This window comes from Rhincodon typus, unplaced genomic scaffold (genome assembly GCF_021869965.1).
Source record: "Rhincodon typus isolate 14 unplaced genomic scaffold, sRhiTyp1.1 hic_rhity00000051, whole genome shotgun sequence".
Lineage (NCBI taxonomy): Eukaryota > Metazoa > Chordata > Chondrichthyes > Orectolobiformes > Rhincodontidae > Rhincodon > Rhincodon typus.
In genome coordinates this window covers 541,776-559,345 of record NW_025965689.1, presented here as the reverse complement: position 1 = coordinate 559,345, position 17,570 = coordinate 541,776, and the positions used below count along the sequence as shown (strand labels likewise).

At 44.1% G+C, this 17,570-nt stretch overlaps 4 protein-coding genes across 8 annotated transcripts in view; 1 reads left to right on the top strand and 3 right to left on the bottom strand.

Moving 5' to 3' along the window:
- Positions 1–17,570, bottom strand: part of LOC109929682 (histone H2B 7-like) — an 823,479-nt gene that overhangs the window by 339,906 nt on the left and 466,003 nt on the right. The window lies entirely within an intron of this gene.
- LOC125488138 (histone H2B 7-like) overlaps positions 1–17,570 on the bottom strand; it is an 844,706-nt gene that overhangs the window by 361,145 nt on the left and 465,991 nt on the right. The window lies entirely within an intron of this gene.
- LOC125488142 (zinc finger protein 239-like) overlaps positions 1–17,570 on the top strand; it is a 341,309-nt gene that overhangs the window by 148,835 nt on the left and 174,904 nt on the right. The window lies entirely within an intron of this gene.
- Positions 1–17,570, bottom strand: part of LOC109936253 (platelet endothelial cell adhesion molecule-like) — a 37,843-nt gene that overhangs the window by 12,446 nt on the left and 7,827 nt on the right. The window contains exons 2-4 of the mRNA XM_048621102.1: positions 6,090–6,350; positions 3,865–4,146; positions 2,834–3,106 (exon numbers count right to left, since the gene is read on the bottom strand). Of these exons, the coding sequence (XP_048477059.1) occupies positions 2,834–3,106; positions 3,865–4,146; positions 6,090–6,350 (816 nt within the window). The remainder of the gene's footprint in view (positions 1–2,833; positions 3,107–3,864; positions 4,147–6,089; positions 6,351–17,570) is intronic.

Below are 17,570 nucleotides of genomic sequence, written 5' to 3'. Positions count from 1 at the left end.
TGTCCCTAACAGCACAGACAGCAGTTGGAGGTTGTGGGGCTAGAGTCACATAGATTCTCTCTTCAATTGAATTCAAGTTCCACCATCTGCCACGGCGAGATTCGAGCATAGAACATGATCTCAGTCTCCGAATTCATAGTACAGCACAAGAACAAGTCCTTTGGCCCACCATGTCTGTGCCTGACCAAGCTGCCGTTCTACACTAATCCCATCTGCCTGCACATAGCTGCTATCTCTCTATTCCCTACTACTTCCTGTGTCTGTCTAAATGCATCTTAAACATTGTACTCGTATGTGCTTCTACCATCTCCCCTGGCAACATGTGTCAGGCACCTATCACTTTTTGTGTAAAAACCTTTCCTGACACATCTCCTCTAAACATTCCCTATCACACCTTAAAATTATGTCCCCCATCCCTAATAATAGATATTTCCACCCTGGGAGAAAGATTCAGACTATTCACCATGCCCGTACCTCTCAGAATTTTATATAGTTCGATCAGATCATCCCTGAGCGTCCGATGCTCTCGCGAAAACAATCCAAGTATGTCCAACTTGTCCTTATAACTAATACTCTCCAATCCAGGCACCATCCTGGTAAACTCTTTTACACCCTCTCCACATCCTTCCTATAACGTGGGGACCAGAACTGCACACAATACTCCAAATGTGGCAGAACTAAAGTCTCATGCAGCTGCAGCATGACTTGCCAGCTTTTATACTCAATGCCCCAACCAATTGAGGCAAACATGCTATATGCCTTCTTCACTGCCTTATCTCTCGTGTTGCCACTTTCAGGGAGCTATGGAATTGCATCCGAAGATCTCTTTGTGTATCAATGTTCCTAAGGGTCCTTCCATTTACTGTATACTTTCCTTTAGCAGTTATCCACCCAAAAATACATCACCTCACACTAGTCCATACTAAAATCCATCTGCCATTTCTCCACCCAAATGTCCAGCTGATCTATATTCTTCGATAACCTTCCTCACTATCCACAACACCACCCATTTTCAAGTCATCTGCAAACTTATTAATCAGACCACGGACATTTGCATCCACAACATTTACAATAGAGATCCCAGCACTGATCTTTGCCTAACACGAACAGTCTCGTGCTCCCCTGTTCACTTTTTCAGCAATTACTTTGATCTGAAGAAATTAATCTTCTGGAAATATAATGTTTCCTAAAGCAACTTAATATATAAAATCCAGTTTGGTCCTCATCTAACACAAGATCCATTCAAGTTAGTCTGGCAGATGTGATGGGCTGAATGATCTAATTCTGGTCCTCTCTCTTCTGGACATCTCCAAAATTCTTGTTTTAAAAGAAGCAAAAGAGCTCAGCTCCCTCATATCTTCCATTTGAGAGGAAGTTCCAAAAATATGCCCTTCCTTGATGACAGAAGAGCCCAGAAAATCAGTGTAGAAGATCAGCTTGAAACATTCACAACAAGTGGTGAATAACATTCACAACACTCAAATGGTGGGAAATGACCATCTCCAATGAGACCAAATCTAAACACTGCCTTGTAATATTCAATTGTATTACCATCACCGAATCTGCCCATTCTCAACATCCTGGCGGGGGAGGATATGGGGGCATGGGCTACCATCAACAGAGAATCTAATTAGTGCCTCTTTACTTTCAATGGCATTACCAGCACTGATTCCCCACCACCCCCACCGTTAACGTCCAAGGGGTTATCATTGACCAGAACCTGAACTGCAGTGAGTAACTCACCTCCTCACTCCCCCACAACCTGTCCACCATTGACAAGGCACATATCAGGACGATGTTGGAATATCCCCCACTTGCCTGGATAGATGCAGCTCCAACAACACTTGAGAAGCTCAACACCATTCAGGGATAAAGCAGCCCCTGCCTGATTGGCATATCCACAAGCACCCACTACCGCCAGCCCCAATGCTCATTAGCAGCAGTGTATACTGTTTACAAATGCAATACAGAAATTCACCAAAGATCCTCAGATAGCACCTTCCAAACTCATGTCCACTTCCATCTCGAAGGACAAGGGCAGCAGACACATTGGAACACCATCCCCTGTAAGTTACCTCTGAGCCACTCACCATCCTGACGTGGAAATATGGATGCAGCCCTTCAGTTTTGATGGGATAAATTCAGAAGTTTATCATTTAAGAGCATGGTGGGGTTAACTACTGTAAATGGACGGCAGTGGTTGAAGAAGGGAACTCCATTCAAAACCTTCTTAAGGGGACAACTAAGGATAGGCAACAAATGCTGGCGCAGACAGCGATACCCACATCTCTCAAATGGATAAAAATTAACATGCCCATTGATCTCTCTGCCTCCAAGGTCTCTGCCTGTATGTTTTTCTTCACTTCACCTGACAAAGGAGCTATGCTCCGAAACCTTGGAATTTCAAATAAACCTGTTGGACTACAACCAGGTGTCATGTGACTTCTGACCTTGCCCATCCCAGTCTAACACTAGCACCTCCACAAGAAGGAGCTGGATCGAGTTTTTAGGGGCAAATGCAGGGAATCAGGGGACCGAACTGGATGACCAGCCATGATCCCATTGAACTGATGGAGCAGGCTGGAAGGGCCAAATGGCCTACTACTACATATATTTCCATAATTTTCTGCGGCAGTGAATCTCGCAGACTCCCCACTCTCTGGGTGAAGACATTTCTCCTCATCTCAGTCCTAAATAGTTAACCCATTACCCTGTGCTGTTTGGCTCTTGGTCTCCCATATATGGTTGTGAGGCGCATAAGTGATTATAATTTGTCTCTATTCAGAATCTTTAACAGATAAAAAAAAAGGAAAGGATAATAAACGGTACTCACGCCTGATCGACAAATGGAGCTGATTACTGCGGTTCCGCACTTTACCGCCCATGACTTCGCAATGGTAAGTACCCGAGTTGGCCGGACGAGCTGACTCAGAGATGGAATCGTTGTGGTGGGACGGAGACTGGAGAGGGATCCCATTTCTGTAGAAGCCATACCGCAAGGAAGCTTCGGAGAGATTCTCTTCAACCAAGCACATCAGCTTAAACCATTGGCCATCAACTAGCTGTCCCTCAGGATGCACGGTCAGCTTAGGGACAGCGAACGCCTCTGGAAAGCAGAAGGACATGTTTCCGTTTCAACTGTAGAGTGTCTGAGCTTGGGAAAGCTCAGTGATCAGAATTAGAGCAAAAAAATCCTGAGACAAGATCAGCGCGGGAGACTCCCAATCAAGGCTTTTTGCATCATGTCAGTTCGAGCTCAGATTTGGTGATGACCACGATTGCATTTGGAATGAATATGTACAACCACAGCAAGAGGACTGTGTCCGGTTCTGGAATCCACATTATCAGAAGGACGGGATTGCAGTGGGAGAGAGTACAGAGGGAGATTTACCAGGAGGCTGCCTTGGGGGCTGGAGAGTTTCAGTGATGGAGAGAGATTGAACAGATTGGGTTGTCTTCCTTAGAACAGAGGAGATTGAGAGAGGGGAATATGATTGAGATGTATAAAATAATGAGGAGCATGGATAGGGTAGATAGGAAAAACCTTTTCCCCTTTGGTGCAGGGATCAATGACCCAGGTGATGCATGGATAGATGAAAGATGAGGAGCAGGAGGTTTAGAGGGGATGCGAGGAAAAACATTTTCACTCACAGGATCTGGAACTCACTGCCTGTAAGGGTGAGAGAGGCAGAAACCCTGATTGCACTGAAGGAGGATTTAGATGTGCCCTCGTGATGCCAAGGCTACAGGACCAAGTGCTGGGAAGATGGGGATTAGAGAATAGTGAGATGGCTGTTTCTGACTCAATGGGTTGAAAGGCCTTTAACTTGTGCTGGGGACTGTGTAATAATGAGAGATAGTTACGTTTAACGGAAAGGTGAACATTGTCACTCCTCTTCCTCAGACCATAATTTGTCTCGATCGCTTCGCAGGCGTAATTCCCAGAAACGTTTGCAGCTGCTGCATTGATGGTGTACACAATACGATCATCCGGCGCTGTCTCCAGGGTGCTGCCATCTCTGTAAAATGTGTAGTGAAGCCGGATGGAGGGGCGCCCTGTCTGAGCAATGCACATCAACGTGACCTGGAGCCCCTCATATACTTCTGTTGCCGGCTCCACCCTCAGTACGGGCTTGGCAAAGCGTTCTGGAATGTAACACACAATCGGGGCTCATCAATCAACTGTTATAATCACAGAGCGAAAGATGCAGTGGTGATGAGGGGCAAAGAAGGTGAGCATTTAGTGACAAATGTCAGGGGAGAATGCAAAACTTTATCCTTCTCTTGCTTTCCAAATTTGAAATTCTGTCTCAATGCCATTGAGTAAAAAAATCATAGAAAAAGGCCCTTCTGCCCAACTCGTCCTTGCCAACCCTGTTTCCTAAGCTGATCTTCAATTTACGACCATTTGGCCTATCGCCCTCCAAAACTTTCTAATTCAAATACCTCAGATATTCACACAGAGGTAGAGAAAGACCATAGGACAAAGTTATATAGAGACATGAGGTGGATAAACATTTGCCTTGCTCCCATCCCAGGATTCCCGAAAACAAAAAGAGGTTTGAGCTACTGGGAGAGGCTGCATCAGCTGAAGCATTGGAGGCAGATGGGTGACCATTAAGGTCGAAAATAAATGAGGGGCATAGATGAGGTAAATAATCAAATTCCCAGGTTAGGGCAATCCAAACCTAGAGGTTTAAGGTGACAGGGGAAAGATTTAAAAGGGACATGAGGGGTAACTTTCTCACACAGCGGGTGGTGCATGCATGGAACAAACTGCCAGAGGAAGTTGTGGAGGCGAGTACAATTACAACATTTAAAAGACATTTGGATGGATAAATGATTGGAAACGTTTAGAGGGATATGGGCCAAACGCAGACAAATGAGACGAGTTCACTTTGGGAAACCTGGTCAGCATGGGTGAGTGAGGACAAAGGGCATGTTTCCATGCTGTGTGATTGTATGACTCTATTTGGTGACGATGTATCACAACCATTGACATGGATCACATCTGCAGATTGCAACTTTCTCAGACTCCAGAGAGACTAAGGCTTGTCTAATGAGGGGAGATTGAGCAGGTTGGTCAGAGTTTAGAAGGATGAGAGAAGATTCCATTGCTGTGTGTTGGCGAGCTCAGTTGGCTGGTTAGCTGGTCTGTGATCCACAATGATTCCAACAGTTTGGGGTTCAATTCCCACACTGGCTGGAGTGACCACGATGGAATCTCCTTCTCAACCTCTCTCCTTGCCTGAGGTGCGGTGACCCTCAGGTTAAACCACCTCCCACTCCCCTCTCTCAGTAATGAGACAGTGGGACCTTGGCGACCCTACTACCTTTCCCGTTGCTCATAAACCATAAAAGGCAGGAGAGGTTAACAGGGCCAGTAAGAAGGCATATGGGACATTTGCCTTTGTCAGTCAAGGCATAGATTATAAAAGTGGGGAGGTGATGTTGGAGCTGAATAGGACTTTGAACAGGCCACAGCTGGAGCACTGTGTGGCCGTCGGGATCACCGCAGAAAGGATGTGATTGCACTGGAAGGGCTGCAGAGGAGATTCCCCAGTATGTTGCCTGGGATGGAGCATTTTGGCGATGAAGAGAGGCTGAGTAAGCTCGGGTTCTTTTCTTTGGAGAAGAGAAGGCTGAGGGGGGACCTGATCGGGGTGTGTAAGATGATGAGGGGCGTAAACAGAGGGGATAAGAAGCAGGTTTTCCCCTTATTCAAAGGGTTAATAACAAGGCAGGATATCATTTTAAAATGAAAGGCAGGAGGTTTAGAGGGGAATTTGAGGATGGTTTTACCCAAAGGATGGTGGAGTTTGGAATGCACTGCCTGGGAGGATAGTTGAGGTGGGAAACTCCCAAACATTTAAAGGGTACTTGGCTGAGCACTTCAAGTGTCATAACATTCAAGGCTGTGGAGGGCTGGTGCTGGGGAAAAAAGAACTAGTGTCACTTTAGCAGTACAGACATGATGGGCTAAAGGGATTCTGCTGTACAATGTGATTTAGAATACCTCCAGTGTTTAAATCAAAAATCAAGAGAAATATGCACATTGTCTACCACAGAATGGAACATCAGGTACGTACCTTGAACTTGAACGTGAACATATTGTGATTCTGACCCATCAATTTTGCAACTGTACTGTCCACTGTCATTGGTGCTGTTTACTTTAATGTGATATGAAGACTCATCTGTTTTAGACTTTATCGAATGGATCTTCTTTTCATTTCTATAAAAGGTAAAGTCCTTCTTTGGCCACCAATAATAGTATTGGTCCTGACAATTCAGTTCCAGTGTCTCTCCTTCCAATGGTGAAACTGGGACAACATAGAAAGCCACACGTCCAGCTAAGATTGAAAGCAAAGTCACATCATTACAGCTTTCATTACACTGGGAACTGCTCCTACAACATTCGTTATCACATTGTTTCCAAAATGGATTTTCAAGCATCAGTCCCGCCAACCTATCCCCAACATTTTATACAATCCAGTCTGGACAACTACTATCAATTTGTTTGCAGCTTAGCTGGAGTGTTGAATATAGATTTGCTCTCCTGACCTGAGGAGGATCCATAAGACAGGGGATCACGGAGGCTCAGTGGTTAGCACTGCTGCCGCATAGCGCCAGCGTCCTGGGTTCAATTCCACCGTTGGGTGACTGTGTGGAGATTGCACATTCTCCCTTTGTGTGAGAGTTTCCTTTAGGTGCTCCAGTTTTCTCCCACAGTCCAAAGAAAAAAGAAAAGAAACACAAAGAGAGAAAAGGGAAAAATGAAATAAGAGAAAGTCCAAAGATGTGCAAGTTAGGTAGATTGGCCATGGTAAATTGCCCATCATCTATCCAGGGATATACAGGTTAATGTGGATTAGTCACAGGAAATACAGGGTTCTCGGGATGGGATGGGCCTTGGTGGATGCTCTTCAGAGGGTCAGTGTGGACTTGATGGACTGAATGGTCTGCTTCCCCACTGTAGGGATTTAATCATTCTCAGACCACAAGAAACAGGAACGAGAGGATGCCATTTGACCGCTGAGTCCCCTCCACCTTTCAATGAGATAAGACCTCAAGACTATAAGATGTTGGATCAGAATTAGGTCATGGGGGCTTATCACATTGAAAGGTGGAGAGGAATCGATGGCCAAATGGCATAATACTGTTCCTACTTCTTATGGGCTCATGGCTCCTCCTCGGGTCAGGGGACCAAAACTGTATTGAAGGTCCACAAGATGTAGGATCAGAATGAGGTCATGCAGCCTTTTGATTCTGCAAGGGATGTAAGCTTAAGGTAAAAGGGGGAAAAGTTTAAAGGAGATGTGAAAGGCAAGTTCTTTTTACACAAATGTTGGTAAGTGCCTGAAGTGCACTGCCAGAGGAGGTGGTGGAGGTGGATCCAACAGCAGCGTTTAAGAGGCATCTTCACAGATACATGACCAGGCAAGGAATAGAGGGATATGGACAGCTTAGAGGCAAAAGGGTTTAAGTGTACAAAGGCATCATGTATTGGCACAGTCTTTTGGGGCTGAAGGGCCTGTTCCTGTGCTGTCCTGTTCTTCGTTCTTTGAATACTATGCACTCCACTTCCATGTAGCTTTCTATGTAAATGAGAGTCAAAGTTCACTTACCAGTGACGATATCTTCAACAATTTCAGTTTTTTTTTGCAATGTGCTATATACCACACAGTGATAATACCGATCAGTTTCACTGATCACAAATATTTCAGAATCAATAAAACATGTGTAAGTGAAATACTTTTCATTTTTGTACCAAGAAACAATTCATCCTTTGTCAGTCCCACATTATAATTTTAAAGTCTCTCCTTCTTTTCCGAACCCACTTCAAGATGGCGACAGAGCAGAACATTTTAGCCACAGCCCATCCACTCTGTCCATTTCATTCTCTTTTTTCATTTTTCTCTTTTCTGTCTTTGTGTTTCTTTTCTATTTTCTTCTCCGGGACTCAGCTAGGTTTCCTCTCAGCCCAGCGTGGTGGCTTCCCAGCCCGGGATGGGAGGCATTCAGCAGCCCATAGCAATCTCTCAAACCCAACGTCCAAGGTAGCTGGTGGAAAGAGCAGGGCCCAATGCCTACCCAGTGAGCAGAACTGCAAGCGGCTTCTGCCTGGACATGTTCCAGGGGCAGCAGGGGACCAGAGGCAGCAGCAGCTGCGATGGTATCACAGCCTGATGTGGGAAGAGCAAGCAGTGAGGAGGGTTCCTGGGCATTTGCAGCGTCAGCCATGAGGATAGGCAGCTGAGGTCCCACAGAGAGCGAGCTGTGCAGAGGAGACTGGGGGCCAGCAAGCACTCGTTAAAAACTGCTGAACTTTTCACTTGATTCCTTTATTTCTCTAGTTTATATTAAGAAATACTTCAATGTTAACTATTACCTTATTTCTTTATTTTCCTACTTATTCTATGAAGGTCTGTAATTGTTAACTTATTAAACTTTGTTTCTTTTATTTCTTTGTACCTAAGTGTTTTGTACCCAGTTACAACCAATAAAAGAAATAAGGAGGGAGAACAGTAATATGAAGGAAGATTGCAAGAGTTTCTTTCAACATACAAATGGCAAAAGAGAGGCAAAAATGGGCTTTGGTCTGCTGGAAAATGACGTTGGAGAAGTAGTAATGGGGAACAAAGAAATGGCTGAAGAACTGAATAAATACTTTGCATCAGTCTTCAAGGTACAAGTAATGAGTCACATCTAAAAATTCAAGGGAGTCGGGGAGCAGAAGTGAGTATGGTGTCCATCACCAAGGAGAAGGTGCTAGAAAAACTGAAAGGACTGAAGGTGGATAAATCGCCTGGACCAGATGGACTACACCGCAGAATTCTGAAGGAGATAGCTGAAGAGATAGTGGAAGTGTTAGTGGTGATCTTTCAGGAATCACTGGAGACAGGGAGGGAGCCAGAGGACTGGAAAATCGCTAAAGTAACCCCAGTTTAAGAAGGGAGTAAGGAAAAAAAATGGGAAATTACAGGCCGATTAGTCTGACCTCAGTCATTGGTAAGATTTTGAGTCCATTGTGAAGAATAAAATTTCTGAATACTTGGAAGTGCATGGCAAAATAGGGCACAGTCAGCATGGTTGCCTGACAAATCTGTTGGAATTTTTTGTGGAGGTAACAGGCAGGTTAGACTAAGGAGAGCCAATGGATGTTACCTACCTGGACTGGCAGAAGGCCTTTGACAAGGTGCTGCACAAGAAGTTGCTGAGTAAGATAAGGGCCTATGGTGTTGGAGGCAAGGCACTAGCATGAACAGAAGAATGGCTGTCTGGCAGGAAGGAGAGAGTGGGGATAAAAGGGTCCTTCTTGGATGGTAGCCAGTGACAAGTGAAGTTCTACAAGGGTCAGTGTTGGGACCACAACTCTTCACTTTATAAATCAATGATCTAAATGAAGGAACTGAGGGCATTCTGGCTGAGTTCAGTGATGATACAAAGATAGGTGGAGAGACAGGTAGTACTGAGGTGGTAGGGAGGCTGCGAAAGGATTTAGACAGCTTAGGACAGTGGGCAAAGAAGTGGCAGATGAAATACAATCTGGACAAGTATGAGGTCATACACTTTGGTAGGAAGAATAAAAGCGGAGACTATTTTCTAGATTGGGAGAAAATTCAGAAATCTGAAGTGCAAAGGGACTTGGGAATCCTAGTCCAGATTTTCCTAAGGTAAACTTGCAGGTTGAGTTGGTAGTTAGGAAGGCAAATGCAATGTTGGCATTTATTTTGAGAGGACGAGAATATAAAATCATGGATGCAATTTTGAGGCTATTTCAAGCTTTTGTCAGTCCACATTTAGAATATTGTGAGCAATTCTGGGCCCCATACGTCAGGCAAGATACACTGGCCTTGACGTGGGTCCGGAGATGGTTCACGAGAATGATCCCAGGAATGAAAGGCTTAACATATGAGGAATGTTTGAGGACTCTAAGTATTTACTCAATGGAGTTTTGAAGGATAAGGGGGTATCAAATTGAAACTTACAAAGTACTGAAAGGCCTGGATAGACTGGACGTTGGAAATATGTTTCCATTGGCAGGAGAGACTAGGACCTGAGGGCACAGCCTTAGAGTAAAGAACGAGGAGAAATTGCTCCAGCCAGAGAGTCGTGAATCTATGGAATTCATTGCCACAGAAGGCTGTGGAGGCCAGGTCATTGAATATTTTTAAGACAGAGATAGATAGATTCTTGATTGTCAAGGGGATCAAAGGTTGTGTACAGAAGGCAGGAGAAGGGGGTTGAGAAACTTATCAGCCATGATTGAATAGATGAGCAGTTTCAATGGGCCGAATGGCCTAACTTCTGCTCCAATGACTTAAGTCTAACATTGCACGAGAAGAGGGTCCATATTGGATCTTGTATTGACTATTCAGTCAGAGAGTCTTTTGGAAACAGTGATCACAGGTGCTTCTGTTTTAAGATAGCTATGAACAAGGATAAATCAGGACCTTGCGGGAAGTTAATAAATTGGGGGAGGGAAAATTACGCCAGTGCTAGGCAGGAGCTAGTGAGTGTTAATTGGAAGGAGCTGTTATCAGGCAAGTCCACATTTGAAAGGTAGAAATGTTTAAAGACCTTCTGGGGAGAGCTGAAGAGTGGCAGTAAGGAGGAAGGATAATGATGGCAAGGTAAGGCACCCTTGGATAATGAGAGAGGTTTGTGAATTTAGTGAAAAGGGAAAAAAATAAGTAGCATATGTAAGTTTTAGGAAGCTAAAATTTTACAGGGCCTGTGAGGAATATAAGGAAAGCAGGAAAGTACTCAAGCAGGAAATTAGGGGAGCAAGAAGGGGCCATGAAATGACCTTGGCAAGTAGGGTTAAAGACAATCCCAAGGCATTGTGTCGATACATTAAAACTAAGAGGGTAACTAGGGAGAAGGTAGGACCACTCAAAAGCTAAAGGAGGGAACTTGTGCTTGGAGACAGAGAATGTGGGTGAGATGAGTACCTTGTATAGGTATTCACCCAGAAAAATGACTTGGAGGATAATGAGTTTTGTGTGGAGCATGCTAATATGCTGGGGCATTTTGAGATGAAGAAACAAGTTAGATCTCTTGAAGAACATTAAGGTGGATAAGTCCCCAGGGCTTATCCTGTTTTTGAGAGACGCAAGAAAGGAGATTGCTAGGGGATTGACCAAGATCTTTGTATCCTTGCTAGCCAGGAGAGACAGCCTGGAGGACTGGCGAGTAGCAAAGTTATTCCTCTGTTCAAGAAGGGAAATAAGGTTAATGCAGGAAACTACAGACCACTGAGTCTCACATCAGTGGCTGCGAAGCTATTGGAGAGAATTCTTAGGCATAGGATTGACACACATTTGGAAGAGCATGGTCTAATTAGGGACAATTAGCGTGGCTTTGGGCAGGAGAAGTCATGTCCTACTAACTTGATTGACTTTTTGGAGGAGGTGATGAAGGTCATCGATGAGGGTCGAGCAGTAAATGTTGTTTACATGGACTTTATTAAGGCTTTCGACAAGGTCTTTCATGGCAGGCTCACCCAGAAGATTAAGATGCATGGGATCTATGGTGACTTGGCTGTGTGGATTCAGAATTGGCTTGCAAAGAATACAGAGGGTAATTGTGAAAGGGTATTTAGTGGACTGAAGTGGCTGTGGGTATGGAAGGTGCTGTCTCAAGATCTTTGGTGAATTTCTGCAGTGCAGTTTGGAGATGGTACATACTGCTGTTTGAGATATATGTAAATGACTTAAATAAAAATTTGGATGGGTGGATTAGTAAGTTTGCAGATGTTACAAAGATTATTGGAGTTGTGGATAGTGTAAAAGGTTGTCAAAGGATACAGCATGATATAGATCAGTTGCAGATACGGCTGGAGAAATGGCAGGTGGAGTTTAATCCAGGCAAGTGTGAGGTGCTGCACTCTAGGAGATCAAATGTTAAGGAAAAGTACACAGTTAATGGCAGGACCCTGAACAGCACTGATGTACAGAAGGATCTTGGGGTTTAAGTCCTTAGCGGCTGACAGTGATACATCAGACTGGTGCATTGCCTCCCTGGTGCCATGGTCAAGGATGTCTTGGAGAGGGTGCAGAATATTGTCAAAGGGGAGAAGGACTAGCAGGACATCATTGTATGCATTGGAATTAATGTCATAGGAAGAGAAAAGGATGAAATTCTGAGGAGAGAATATGGGAAGTTAGGGAGGAATTTTAAAAGGACGTCCTCGAGTGTAGTAATATCTGGATTACTCCCAATGCCACAATCTATTGACGGTAGGAATAGAAGGATAGATAGGATGAATGTGTGGCTGAGGAGCTGGGGCAGGGGAGAAGGATTCACATTTTTGGAATCTATTCTCGGGTAGAAGTGACCTATATAAGAATCACAGATTGCACCTGAATTGGTCAGGGACTAATATACTGAAAGGGAGGTTTGCTAGAGATGCTCAGGAGAATTTAAACTGGAAATGGTGTGGGCGTGACCCAGGGAGATAGTGACAAAAGAGATCTGTTGAAAAAGAAGCAAGTCAAACAGTCAGGGCATGCAGGAATAAAACAGAGAACAAGGTAGGACTGATAAATTAAACTGCATTTATTGCAATGCAAGAGGCCTAACAGGTAAGGCAGATGAACTTCGGGCATGGTTGGGAACATGGTACAGGAATAGCATAGCAATTACAGAGATGTGGCTCAGGAATGGCGAGGACTGGCAGCTTAATGTTCCAGGGTATAGATGCTACAGAATAGAAAAGGGAGCAAGAGAGGAGGGGGAGTAATGTTTTTGACAAGGGATAACGGGGGGATATATTTGGGAATATGTCCAGGGAAGTTATTTGGGTGGAACTGAGAAATAAGAAAGGGATGATCACCTTTTTGGATTTGGACTATCGACCCCCTAATAGTCAGTGGGAAATTGAGAAACAATCTTGTCAGGAGATCTCAGTTATCTGTAAGAATAAGAGGGCGGTTCTGGTCGGAGATTTTGACTTTGCAAACATAGACTGGGACTGCCATAGTATTAAGGTCTCAGATGGAGAAGCATTTGTTAAGTGTGTACAATAAAATTTCTGATTCAGTTTGTGGATGCACCTACTGGAGAGGGTGCAAAACTTGACCTCCTCTTGGGAAATAAGTCAGGGTGGGTGACTGATGTGTCAGCGGGGGAGCACTTTGTGGCCAGTGACCATAATTCTATTAGTTTCAAGATGGCAATGGAAAAGGATAGACCAGATCTAAAAGTTAAAGTTCTAAATTGGAGGAAGGCCAATTTTGAAGGTATTATTCTAGAACATTCAAAATCTGACTGGGGTAGATGTTTGCGGATGACTGGAAAATGGGAAGCATTCAAAAATGAGATAATGAGAGTCCAGAGCAGAATGTTCCTGTTAGGGTGAAGAGCAAGGCTGGTAGGTGTAGGGAATGCTGGATGACTAGAGAAATTGAGGCTCTGCTCATGAAAAAGAAGGAGACATATGGCAGCTATAGACAGCTGAGATCGAGTGAATCCCAAGGAGTATAAAGGTAGTAGGAGTATACTTAAGAGGGAAATCAGGAGGGCAAAAAGGAGACATTTTATGGCTTTGACAGACAGGATTAAGGAGAATCCAACGGGATTCTACAAGCACATTAAGGACAAAGGGTTAACTAGGGAGAGAATAGGGCCCCTTAAAGATCAGCAAGGCCACCTACGTGTGGAACCATAGGAGACGGGGCAAGTATTAAATGAGCATTTTGCATCAGTGTTTACTGTGGAGAAGGATATGGAGCATACAGAACATAGGGAAATAAATAATTTCATATTGAAAAATGTCCATATTACAGAAGAGGTGGTGCTGGATGTCTTAAAATGCATAAAGGTGGATAAAACTCAGGACCAGATCAGGTGTACCCTCGAACTCTGTGGGAAGCTAGAGAAGTGATTGCTGGGCCCCTTGCCGAGATATTTGTAACATCAATATCCACAGATGAGGTGTCGGAAGACTGGAGGTTGGCTAACGTGGTGCCTCTATTTAAAAAGGTTGTAAGGAAAAGACAGGGCAATATAGACTGGTGAGTCTGACATCAACGCTGGGCAAGTTGTTGGAGGAAATCCTAAGGGATAGGATTTCCATGTATTTGAAAAGGCAAGGACTGATTAGGAACAGTCAACGTGGCTTTGTGCAGAAGAAATCGTGACTCACCAACCTGACTGAGTTTTGAAGAAGTAAGAAAGAGGATTGATGAGGGCAAAGTGGTGTACGTGATCTATATGGACTTCAGTAAGGCGTTTGACGAGGTTCCTTATGGTAGACTGGTTAACAAGTTGAAATCACATAGAAAACAGGGAGAACTAGTTACTTGGAAACATAACTGAGTCGAAGGTAGAAGACAGATGGTGGTGGTGGAGGGTTGCTTTTCCGATTGGAGGCCTGTGACCAACTGTGTCTGACAAGTATCGGTGCCTGGGTCCACTGCTTTTTGTCATTTATATAAATGATTTGGATGTGAATGTAGGAGGAATTGGTTAGGAAGTTTGCAGATGACACCAAAATTGGAGGTGTAGTGGACAGCGAAGGAGGTTGCCTCAGAGTACAATTGGATCTTGATCAGATGGGCCAATAGGCCAAAAAGGAGTGGCAGATGGAGTTTAATTTAGATAAATATGATGTGCTGCATTTTGGAAAGGCAAATCAGGGCAGGACTTATACACTTTATGGTAAGGTCCTAGGAACTGTTGCTGAACAAAGAGACCTTGGAGTGCAGGTTCATTGTTCCTTGAAAGTGGAGTTTCAGATAGATAGGAAAATGAAGAAGGCGTTTAATATGCTTGCCTTTATTCATCAGTACATTGCTTATAAGAGTTGGAAGATCATGTTACGGCTGTACGGTCATTGGTTAGGCCACTGTTAGAATACTGCATGCAATTCTAGTCTCCCTGCCATAGGAAGGATGTTGTGAAACTTGAAAGGGTTCAGAAAAGATCTACAAGGATGTTGCCAGGGTTGGAGGTTTTGAGCTATGGTGAAAGGCTGAATAGACTGGGGCTATTTTCCCTGGAGTGTTGGAGGCTGAGGGGGTGACCTTATAGAGGTTTATAAAATAATGAGGGGCTTCGATAAGGCAATAGACAAGATTTTTCCCTTGGGATGGGGAAGTCCAAAATGATATGGCATGGGCTTAAAGTGAGAGGGGCATTATTTGAGGGGTCCTAAGGGGCATTTTATTTTTACACAGAGGGTGGTGTGTGTTTGGCATGAGCTGCCAGAGGAAGTAGTGGATGGGTTCATGAATTGGAAGGGTTTTGTAGAGATATGGGCCAAGTGCTGGCAAATAGGACCAGATTTATTAAGGAAAAATGGTCAGCATGGCCAAGGTTGAGTGAAGGGTCTGTTTCTGTGCTGTATATCTCTATGGCTCTATCTTAGTTTTCAATTGGTGCCCCATTATTCTCAGACTGTGCCCTCTGCTCCAAGACTCTCCCATGAGAGGGAAACATCCTCCTGGCATTGACACTGCCAAGCCCCTATAGGTTTCAATGATACCACCTCTCATTCTCCTAAACTCCAGTGAGTAGAGTCCCAACATGTTTAGCCTTTTCTCCTGAAACCATCCTTCCATACTAAGGATCACCTCTCTGAAATGAAACCTCTCTGAATTGCCTCCAATGAAATGATATCATCCCTTAAGGGGAGCAAAACTGTTGACAGGCTCCAGTCAAAATCTCGCCAGCACCTGTACAGTTGCAATAAGACTTCCCTACTCTTATACTCCAGCCCCCTTGAAATAACAGCCAACATTCCATTAGCCCTTCTTGATTACATGCCTCCCCCTGTGTGCTAGCTTTCTCTGTTTCATGCACAAGTCCCTTCCCCGTGACCAGTCCCTTTGCTTTGCAGCCTTCTGCAGTTTCTCTCCATTTAAACGATATCTTATTCTTCTGTTCTACCTTCCAAAATAATCACAACTTAGTTTTTTTTTTCCAAACAACCTGTCTTAAGTCTCACACTCATTTGAAGTATTGTGGTGGAGTTAAACTGTGGTGCAGATCTTCTAAATGTACTCTGTCCAATGTGACTAAGTCAATGAAAATGGTCATTGGTCCTCATTGGAACTGGTGGTGTATCCGCACAGGAGAAGAGTTGAAAATGATTCCAGTGCCTGATCTTTGAGAGAATATCTCTAACTCTGGACCTGAAAGACTGGGATCAAGTCTCATTTGATGCCTGTTTTGGAAAAGATCACTTCAAAGATTGCACAGCAAGACTTCAAGTTTGCAAACAGTTATCCAAGAAATCTGCAAATCCCTCCTACCTCGGGTGTTCCCACAGAGAGTGAGATTCACTGGAAAACAGAAGGGAATTGAAATACAAATGTCATTATTTGTTCCACTGTCCTGGAAATGGCAAAGTAAAGACAATGTCAAAGCAATGAGTCTGGAGAAGCAGCAGAGAAATAGCATATGCCCTGTCCGTAACTCAGTGGGAAATGTTGACAGTTCAGTCTCATTGAAATGAGGGCAGAAATATGAATTGACATGAAGTGCATGGTGGCCCCATTGGTTTCTCGCCCTTGTCTCATTCCCCCTTCAACTTGTGCTTTGTAACTTTCTGTCTTTTATTTGTCCCCGCATTTTCCCCTCCTATTTTCTCTCTGTTTAGTTTCCCATTCACCATGCCATTCTTCGTAAACAAGCAAAGGACTCCATATATCTAGATTTTTAAACAATAAAGTACATTTGGGAAGATTATTGCAAAAGAAATCAAGTTCACAACACTTCGCATTTCTTGCCTCGGTGAGATTCTTAGAAACACCCAAAGTCAATCAAGACTCGCCAATGACCTCCACACTGAGGCTTCGAGCTCAGAGACAAGAGGCTACAATTACAATTGGGCTCATCTCAGAATAGGTTTGAGATGCTTATGCTCTTCTCGCTGCATCTAAAATTACTTCACAAGAGAGCTAGTATCATCTTAAATCTCATTTCAACGCCAGAGAGTTCTACAACACTGAAAAAGGCCCATCAGCCCATCGAGTCCATACTAGTCAAAAACAACTACCTCATTATTCTCTAATCCCATTTTCTCAGCACTTGGCCCATAGCCTTGGCATCGCAAAACTTCTTCAATGTAATCAGGGTTTCTGCCTCTCCCAATCTTACAGGCAGCGAGTTCCAGATTCCTCACCACCCTCTCAGTAAAAAAGATTTTACTCACATCCCCTCGAAACCTCCTGCTCCTTAACTTCAATCCAAGCCCCCGCCCTGGCCATTGATCCCTCCATCTTTGGGGAGAAGTTACTTCTGTCTACTCTATCTGTGCCCCTTTTCATTTTATACATGTCAAACATGGCACCCTTTCTCAATCTCCTCTGCTCTAAGGAAAAAACCCCAGTCTTTCCAATCGCTCTCCATCACTGAAACTCTCCAGCCCCCAAGGCAATATCCTGGTAAATCTCAAAATTGCTGGAAAAGCTCAGCAGGTCTGGCAGAATCTGTGAAGGAGAAAACAGAGTTAACGTTTCCGGTGACCCGAAACGTTAATTCTGTTTTCTCCTTCACAGATGCCGCCAGACTTGCTGAGCTTTTCCAGCAACTTTGTCTTTGTTCCTGATTTACAGCATCTG